The following is a 10,695-nucleotide window of genomic DNA, read 5'->3' on the forward strand; positions in this document are numbered from 1 at the left end:
CCGCGGATTCATATGAACAGACAACTATCATTTTAAAGATTGAATGAACCTACACTGAACACATTGCCCACAACAACTACAATGTATCTTTGAAAATAGTTCGGTATATCATTAGAATGTTAAAGTTGTTTTGTATTCAAATGCATCATTAAAGATTCAATAGAACACCAAAGGATATGGGGTATCAAATCATGATACAACATTAGAACAAGTACAGCAAAATTACAGAAAAAGCAAAGGAGCATTTGCATTGCTTTTCTCTATCTCACTATATTAAGGTCGCCAACACGACGCAAAAAATTCTAACATTACTGCAAGTTAAAAATATCCCTACCATTGACTTTTAGAGGAATTCTTTGTAGGTTGCTTAGTAATTATTTGGATCATTATAGTGTTATGGTTGTTTTGGTATGTTAATAGAGGTTTGTTATGTTAACGTAATTTTATGGTTGGTTTGGTATGTTATTATAAAGATTAAAGGTTGTTTGGTTGCGGTGATACTGTCATGTAATAATCAATACAGTGCGTTAGATATCGTAAATTTTTATACAAAATTGATTGAACAAACTTTTTTCTAATAACACCGAACACATGAAGTAAAACGTTGCTGTCTTGTGAAACTACTTCGTGGTGTCAGTCCCGTGAATTGTAAATTCAACTTTCGCTGTACCAATGGTATTAACTGCATAACAGTGGTAACTGCCGTCGTTTTCTTTATTATAGTTAGAAATCAACAGAGTGTTGTCGTTCTCCCTTGCAAAATTGGTTGGGAAAGGGATAGTATGCTATAAAGAAATTGAAAAAGAATCAATACGCTTTAAGATCGCTGTTCATATCTTTCACTGCCCGTTCCTTTTTGTACGTCAAGGTCAATGACGTCAATTTTATACTTGTATTTGAAATTTGATCAGGGTACTGTTTCATTTCTATTATATAATTAATGAAGACAATTACAAAAATATTTCAAATATTTCACATGGAAATTTAAATGTCTGCGGTCGAGCGCATTAACAAACCCGGTATCTATACTAGATCCATTTTTCGAAACCCAAAGAGATGACTATGGAATCGACATTACTGTGTCATTTTGGTCTCTTGTGGAGAGTTGTCTCATTGGCAATCATACCAAATCTTCTTTTTTATATTAGGTTATCTCGTGGGTCTTCTGTCCCAAACCGACAGGTACACCTGCTTAAGTTAGTCGTCCGTTTGGCTATGCCGGATGTTAAATGCGCAGTAACGTCCGGTTATATTGGGAACATTAATTCCAATGTCTCGTGTTGAGAGAAAAAATTGTATTACAAATCTTAATATCTATCTGTATACAATACCTGTTACTTTCCAGAATCAATTGAAATTTCTTGTCAATCATCCGGTGTTCATCCCCTTTTGCAGGATCTTCTTATGTATGTAATTATAATTTGTTCTGTTCCTGAACATGCATGAAGTATTTGCCACTGGACGTACGACAAACAACAATGATTTCAATCAATCTATATTTTGATCTCCTATACCTTTTACTTGAACTTCTATGTCATTTTGTGTCTGATAGATAATTGTATCATTGAAAAACATACAACATCTTCTTCTTTATTTTTTTTATGTCATGCACTTAAATAAAAATAGATTGAACCCCAACCATTTTCTTCAGAAAATGCCTGTACCAAGTCAGACATATATTAATAGCTTTCTGGTTTTGTTTATCAATAACGGTTGTTTTTGGACTCCCCGTTTTTTATTTGCCTTGGAAATCAGTATTTTTGTTATAATTCATTCTAAATGTGCACCTACCAGGAACTCATATCCAATGGTTGGTACCGGATATCCGGTGGCTATACACGTTATCCTTACATCTGTATGGTATTTTACTTGGATATGCTGATTGGAGGTTGGATTTACGATAATTGGTTTTGCTATAATAATGTAAAAACGAAAAGAAAAAAACCCAAGCAAACACAAAATCAAACACACCCATAATAATAAGACACTAAGTAGTATGACTTTTATTCAATTGGATTGTTTTCTTATTTCGAAAATAATATCCAATATTTGGTGTTCTTCAGATGAAAAGCACATACATAGGAAAGAAGAAGAATAACATTGTAAGCAGGGTACCCGGTTTAACTACATGTATATCAATGTGAAAATAATAATAACAAAAAAATAATAGTAAGACGATAAATAGTAAACTAAAATTATCAATGTTATCTAAAATTAAAAGCATATAAGAATCAAACATATTTTTTTTTCCGAATTGATTTTTTTTTATCAGATTCGAAAAAAATTAACCAGTGTTGGGTGATGATCCTATGATAGATAGGTAAAACATAGAAAACTGGAAGAAGCAGAGGCATGGCGATATAAATAAACAAAAGGATAAATAGAAAACTAAAGATTCAACACTCCAAATCAGGAGAGGGCGTACAACCAAGCATCTGCTTGTTTACTATTATGTTGATATGTTTTTACAAATGACCTCTTGTTTTCACTATTGCTTGTACATGACACTTGGTTCCAAGTACCTGGGGGTATAAGATACGAGATATAAAAAAAAACTTTTTTGGGGTCAAATCAAATATCAAAGTGAAAAAGTGAAATAATTATTCGCTTTTAACAGACTGTTCGATCCAGCTTGGTCAAAATAAGCAAATAATCATCGCTATTGAGTAATTTAGTCGCAAGTGAATAATTCGACCTCATTGAATAAGTTTTCATGTGAAGTCTAATTAATCCCTATAGCTAGAGATAGGTAACGCATGATATGATTCGACCAAGAAACACTCGATCATTCTAATAGTATACAGGTTATACTGATTATTAACATATTGTTTAACCTATAATATGAAATCAAACAGACTTAGAATAATCCAATTGCACGAGTTCGCAATCTATTAGTATCAATGTTTGTGTTTATACATGTATCGAGTTATATGACCGTCGGGAAACGTTGAAGGGAATCTTGATAATTAACAAGAAGGAGACTAGTGTTAAATACACACAAAAACTTATACATACTATCAAGTACAGGCATCGTAAATTGTTTATTTTATAATTTTTTATAATTTAGATATGCGTTTTATTATGTTTTGAGTTGAATGTAAGAATTTGAGTCAAATCGGTGAACATGAATTTGGCAGCTAATGCTCCTATAATTCTATTAAATATCTTACTTGGAATGTGTCTGTTACAAAGTTGATTGTTACAGCAGTATAAACCTGATGCTTGACACGCCTAGAATTAAAAACATTGCTGTATACACTATGTACACGTAGGACAAGCCTAGAATTAAAAACAATGCTGTATACACGGAGGACACGCCTATAATTAAAAACAATCCTGTATAAACGTAGGACACGCCTAGAATCAAAACAATGCTGTATACATGTAGGACACGCCTAGAATTAAAAACAATGCTGTTTACACGTAGGACACGCCTAGAATTAAAACATTGCTGTATACACATAGGACACGCCTAGAATTAAAAACACTGCTGTTTACACGTAGGACACGCCTAGAATTAAAAACAATGCTGTATACACGTAGTACGCGCCTAGAATTAAAAACATTGCTGTATACACGTAGAACACGCCTAGAATTAAAAACATTGCTGTATACACATAGGACACGCCTAGAATTAAAAACACTGCTGTATACACGTAGAACACGCCTAGAATTAAAAACAATGATGTATACACGTAGGACACGCCTAGAATTAAAAACATTACTGTATACACGTAGAACACGCCTAGAATTGAAAACAATGCTGTATACACGTAGGTTGAGATAAAATATTTTACTAAATTTAAACTGTTATTTCGGGATAATGAATTCTGACATGTGAACTTCAGCATAAAAAGATTTTTTTCGCGCACGATAATCTTCACGGAATGACCTTCATCAGGTATGCTCTTAGGACAAACATATCCAAGTCAAAATAAAAAGTCCCGTCAAATCAAAGACCATCTGGCAAAACCATCGATAAAAGAGGAAAAGACGAAAAGATTAACAACAGTCGACAAAACATTTCAAAGAACCTAAAATCTGAACAACCCTCACCCTCTTCCCCTCCAAAAAAAAATATTATAAATTAAAATTTGGTGGTTATCGCTTCTATTCTAAAAAGGTAAATAGATCCTACTCCATATGTGCAACTCGTCGTAGAGATCGTATATGAAATTCTAGAACATTACAGCCATTACATTTTAATCAGAACATCCCAAAACCTCTATGGTTGAATATGTATGCTGGGAGACTATGGTAAGACCAAGTAACGAGTCGACGAATAAACTGTTCTTTACACTTTATTTCAATCAAATTTTGTTACAAGGCCATGCTACTGCATTGGCGGATGACAACTAACTTAATCATTAATAGCTTAAATATGTTCCACCTTTTTCGACATACAAATGTAAGAGATAAATTGTGTGAGGCAGTCCCGATACTTGTAACCAGGAGACCCAAAATAGGAATATAAAATATAATGATTTAATACATTTGAAATGTTTAGACAACTATACCATTTGAATCAATACTTAGGCAATGACTACTAGTTAGTGTTATCAAGTCAATACTGCTACCTTACTATATAAGTTACTGACCTGATATATTATATATACTGCACGTTTTTGTACGTTTTGATGGGGTCTATTTTGCTCGGTCTTTGTTTTTTTAAGCAGTGTTTTGTGTAAGTGGTTTATATTATAAGGTATGGTATTATTACCCATTAGCCGAATCTCCTTCAGTGACCAAAAATGACGGGTAAGTTAATATCGGATATGTTCCTTATGTCGTAACTACTATATCCTTCCCTTTTCACGAATGTGACCTACCGAATTAGACTATTTACCGGATTTGTAATAGCATGAGCAACACGACGGGTGCCACATGTGGAGCAGGATCTGCTTACCCTTCCGGAGCACCTGAGATCACCCCCTGTTTTTGGTGGGGTTCGTGTTGCTTAATATTTAGTTTTTTATGTTGTGTCTTCTGGACTATTAATTGTCTGTTTGTCTATTTACTTCTAGCCATGGAGTTGTCAGTTTATTTTCAATTTTAGCCATGGTGTTGTCAGTTTATTTTCAATCTAGAATTAAATTCAAAACAGTGTAGCTGTGGCCATTGATTGACACATTAAAATCATCCATTGACTGGGACAATTTAGGTGAACGTTTGTATGTAACGACCAATGCTCACTATGTACTTTTTAAAGACACTTAAACTATGGGGTCACCAAAGGTTCTGAACACCTAAATAAAGTAATTCGAAAAATTAATCAGAAATAACACGATATTTTGATTGATATCAATTATATAAATCAAAACACAAAGGTTATTCCTGATTAATTTTTCGAATTATTTTATAATTAAAGGCGTTAAGAAACCTTTGGTGACCCCACAGTTTAAATGTCTATCGTAGGTACGTCGTGAACAGTGGTCGTTACAGATAAACGTTCACGTAAATTGTCCCAGTCAATGGATGATTTTAATGTGTCAATCAATGGCCACAGCTACACTGTTTTGAATTTCATTCTATGAGTTTGACTATCCCGTTGGTATCTTTCGTGTCTTAGTCTTTTAGTGTCACAGTACAGCCTCCAATAATGAACGAAACCCATACCACAAAGCAGCACCACAAACGTAAAAACGAGAAAACTATGGCAAGCCGTTCTCGTCAAAACTATGTTTAAACCCTTTTTTTCGAAAAAAATACACACTGAGATTTAAAAACCTAAAATAACACACTGAGAAATCGAAATTACACACTGAGATTTCAAAAAATAAAAAACACACACTGAGAATTCAAAATTACACACTGAGATTTTAAAAAGACGCACTGAGATGAAATAAATTGAAAAACACACACTGAGAATTGTTAATTACACACTGAGATTTCAAAAATACACACTGAGATTAATATGCAAATTACTTATGAATATTCATGAGATGAATAATTCAACAGATTAATATCTTGATCCCAAGAACTCTTGACATTATAATGAAATGCGATTCCTTCAACCAACATTCGTAATAAATTTCAAGACTTAACATCGCTCATATTCATAAGTTTGTTGCCTATAATTAAGGTCATTACTACCAGTGTATCGGGATTTTTTTTTTAAATTAAAACCGTTTAAGCATGGGTCCCTTTTCAAAAGTCTTCCAACTGTTACCCTGATTTCGCAAGGTAATCTTTTCTATTTTTGTTACGTTTATATGCTACAATAGACACTTGAGTAAAAATTTTGCATTCTTTGGGTTTTTTTTCAGATTGTTCCTATGTTTTCTTATAATTTTAATAAAGTTTTTCACCATTTGGTTATATTTTGTAATAAGAGTAAGTGGGTATTTTTCTTGCTCTTGTATTTCTAGTCTTTTTTTATAAATAATTTGGAACCTAATCGAGGGACTAACGAGTTATGTCCCCTAGTTGTTTTAAGCTTGTAATGGATTAAGATTAAGTATGCTAATTAGATATGTGCGCATAAAAAGTGCACACAAATCTCAGTGTGTAATTTTAAATTCTCAGTGTGTAATTTTAAATTCTCAGTGTGTAATTTCAAATTCTCAATGTGTGTTTTCAGTTTATTTATTCTCAATGTGTCTTTTTGAAATCTCAGTGTGTAATTTTAAATTCTCAATGTGTAATTTTCAATTCTCAGTGTGTGTTTTTCATTTTTGTAATCTCAGTGCGTCTTTATGAAATCTCATTGTGTAATTTTTAATTCTCAGTGTGTAATTTTTAATTCTCAGTGTGTAATTTTTAATTCTCAGTGTGTGTTTTGAAGTTTTTAAATCTCACTGTGCTTTGTTGTAATTTTCAGTGTGTAAATTTTTCGGAAAATGGTTTAAGGATGTACTTCGGTGAGGTTTTGAAATTTGTGTTATATGTTCGGACTCCTTGGTGTTTTCCCATACAAGACGATGTAAAATATTTTGCCCCATAACACCCATTTATTTTTTTCATATAAGACTGAATAGCTCATGAAAGGTCATTTACCAAAATTTTATGGGATTCTTGATTTTCTTTCTTCTGTTTTGAGACCAAAATTATACCAATGCAATATAAGGTAAAAGTCCGAGTCATCCTTTTCCCGCCATATTTTAAATCTCGAAAAGGAGGTCCATTGCCTATCAATATTTTTAGCGTATTTTTATCCTTAATTGATGCTCTACCAGCTTATAGTATCAATTTTAATTTCTTGATTTCGTAATTTTTACCTAACCTCACCTAAGTACATCTTTAAACATAGTTTTGACGAGAACGGCTTGCAATAGAAAACCAACTGTCTGATTTATGTTCAAAGCAATGAATGAAAATTAAGTATGACACACAAAAAAAGACAATCATTGAATTACAGGCTTTTTTCGCCATCGTTTGTTTGGTTTTGCATTGGGGTTTTCAGTATCTTTTAGAATAGAAAAAACTGTGCAAAAAAGTTAAGAATAAATATAAAACCTGAAAAAATTGAAGAATACGTAAAGAAAAGACTCCCACCCCCAACCAGACCAAAGTTCAAGCTATTTATAAATACAATGCTCAATTCGCTTTTTCAGAATCTCAAGGACTATGCATGGGTAATCCCATTGTTTGTACACCGAAATTGAAATAACGTTACGTCATTGGTTGAATTTTCATTGTTTAAAACATTGTTCACCAATCATAACATTTTGGTGTACGCTTTTGAAAATAATACCCAGAATGCATTAGATTCTGAATAGGCGATTTGTTCTTATATATAGGCAACGCAGAATTCACTGTGAAATGTTTCTACTCGAGCAATACTAACCTTGTTGGATGAACACCCCATTTGATACCTCTCCTCATTCAGTAAATTCCTGGTTGTAGTAATCGAACATTGCTAGAAACATCAAAACGTTGATGATATACAACAAGTAGTAAAATCATAAACAATGTGTCATATATTAAAAAAATAATCTCACATGGTATGCGTCAAATCAAAAAAATTAGAAATCAAAGTTGTTACGTTTTGCTATGTAAATAGAATTGTCAGTAACATTAAACACATATCGGCTGGGATTCAACAACTGGTTTATGAAATTAAAAGTATCTGATCTTTTCAACACAATTTTACCCAATACTTGATCGATAAAAAGTAGAGAAGATGTAATACCTACAATTATCGGTAAAAGACGAATACAATTTTACCTGGTCCTGTCCACACAGTGTTATCCTGTGACACTGAGTTGGTTGTACTAAACTATAAGGACACGAGAAACAAAGAACGTGTCCTGGCTTTGGAGCAAACGCTGCAAAAAAGCGCTACAATTTGTAATGTTAGTTTTACAGAAAAGTAATATTTACATTTATATCACAACCTTAATGAGCCATGTAGGCGTTTTAAAGAACATCGACAAATTTAACAACTTGACCTCTAAAAAATCTTGTATAATTCGGAATAAAATTATACCTGTAAGTATTTTTTATTGTTTTACTCTCAGTTAATTCAAAAATAAGATGTGGTTTGATTGCTAATGAGACATATGTCGCCTTCCTGTAGTAAATGGACGTAGACACACACATTGCGGATGTGAGAATACTATTAACTGTTTTTTTTAAAGATCAAACTACTAAAAACATCAATAATTAAACGAAATGATTATTGGATGTTCTGACCTAGTCTAAAGTTTTTGATTCTGTGTTCCGTGCCGCCTCAATTTTTCTGTAAAAAGACCATAGGGTGTTCGCATGTGCTCCTGAAAGATAAGTGGATCCTGCTCCACGTGTGGCAATTCAATACAAATGGAAATACAATATAGAATTACTATGCTGATCGAAATTACAAACGTCTGCATTTTTGCATCATTGTGACTGTTAGAGGTTTAGCTAGTTATTAAACCAGGTTTATTTTATTATTTTCTACTGATGGAAATACATGTACCAAGTCAGGAATATGACAGTTATATTCCATTTGTTTGATGAGTTTGAACTTTCGGTTTTGCCATTTGATAAGGGACTTTCCGATCTAATTTTTTTGGAGTTATGTAAGTTTCCTTCAATAATTTTTCTACATGAAACAAGAGATATTTGATAGTTAGTTTGCGCATAAGACAAAATACCTTCTGAACTACATAGCTGATCCAAATTACACACGTCTGTATTGTTACAGCATCTTGTACATATGTTAACGTCGCCTACAGACCTACCAGGATTTGCCTTGCATTGCTGTAAATATATGACTGTTGAAACATCGTATTTTTATGTCCCAGAGGAGAAGATTTTTGTAAAAGATTACTAAGATTTACGAAAAACGGTTAAAAATTGACTATAAAGGGCAATAACTCCTAAAGGGGTCAACTGACCATTTCGGTGATGCAGACTTATTTGTAAATCTTACTTTGCTAAACATTATTGCTGTTTACAGTTTATCTCTATCTTTTATAATATTCAAGATAATAACCAAAACAGCAAAATTTCCTTAAAATTACCAATTCAGGGGCAGCAACCTAACAACCAGTTATCCGATTCATCTGAAAATTTCAGGGCAGATAGATTTTGACCTGATAAACAATTTTATCTCGTAAGATTTGCTCTAAATGCTTTGGTTTTTTAGTTATATTCCAAAAACTGCATTTTACCCCTATGTTCTATTTTTAGCAATGGCCACCATGTTTGTTGATAGATCAAAACTTCGGATACAATTTATAAACTAGATACCCTAAGGAACATTCAGCTAAAGTTTGGAAGTATTTGGCCTAGTAGTTTCAGAGGAGAAGATTCTTGAAATAGTTTACGACGACAGACGACGACAGACGACGACAGACGACGGACGCCAAGTGATGGCTAACAAGGAAATACAAATGTAATATCAGCCAAACATCTCTTCAATGATTGAAAAGGGAAGTACAAATGTTATGTCAGCCATGTAGTTGTGAGGAAAAAATAAAGAACTGAAGAAGGCCAATGGCCGAAACGTCTCAACAAAATGGTTTATTGATACAATTATATAAACTATGTTCCCTATACGTCACAGTATCACCATGGTATAATATATTGCGACATCCAAGGGACATAATCAATTTTTACCGTGTTAATGCATGTTTCAATTTGCAAAAGAGCATTATCTGGTGGATATTATCTGCCAAATATCTAGCAGCCCCCATATTGTATATTTAAAAAAAAAAAGGAGAGAAGAAAAAATACTTATAGTTCTATGCGTGGACAGTATAATAGAATGAATAACCTTACTAAAATTAATCTTTATCCGATGGCAACGGCAAACGACCAACTAATAGTGAGAAAAAATTAAGGGTTTTTCCACGGACAGATGGTAAAATCGTTTTAATATCTTTAAGAATAAATAAGCTGGACAAAATACCCACGAAATATGCCTTCTAAAACATGTCAACTCGGACAAAACCCACTTAAATGTATAAGCTTTATTAGATCTATTTCAAATAGTTATTGATATTCTTCTATAGCTATTTTTATTTCTCTAATTCTTCGTCAATTTATCCCTTTCTGCACCCATTGTATAAAAAATAATAATCAACGTATGATTCGTTTGATTCAGTTCTTTATGGGTTGAAATCAGATTATGACGTCGATTTTCTTGCTTTCCTCTGAATTTCCTCTGAATTTCTTATTGTGAAGGAATGAAAAAAGTAGATCATGCCATATAACGTCACATAGACAAATCATATCTTTTTGCAGATCATTCGAAAAGAACGAATAAGT

General features: G+C 32.8%; 1 protein-coding gene across 1 annotated transcript; it reads right to left on the minus strand.

Moving 5' to 3' along the window:
- Nucleotides 1-527: 527 nt before the first annotated feature.
- LOC139495854 (lachesin-like) lies at nucleotides 528-9,180 on the minus strand. The gene is made up of 6 exons (XM_071284260.1): nucleotides 9,078-9,180; nucleotides 8,167-8,267; nucleotides 7,787-7,858; nucleotides 3,171-3,231; nucleotides 1,792-1,913; nucleotides 528-785 (listed from the first exon to the last, which is right to left on the minus strand). Exons 3-6 carry the CDS (start codon nucleotides 7,805-7,807, stop codon nucleotides 621-623), a joined length of 369 nt encoding a protein of 122 aa, XP_071140361.1. The 5' UTR covers nucleotides 7,808-7,858; nucleotides 8,167-8,267; nucleotides 9,078-9,180; the 3' UTR covers nucleotides 528-620.
- Between the last annotated feature and the right edge of the window lie 1,515 nt (nucleotides 9,181-10,695).

This window comes from Mytilus edulis, chromosome 11 (assembly GCF_963676685.1).
Source record: "Mytilus edulis chromosome 11, xbMytEdul2.2, whole genome shotgun sequence".
In the NCBI taxonomy this organism is placed as follows: Eukaryota; Metazoa; Mollusca; class Bivalvia; order Mytilida; family Mytilidae; genus Mytilus; species Mytilus edulis.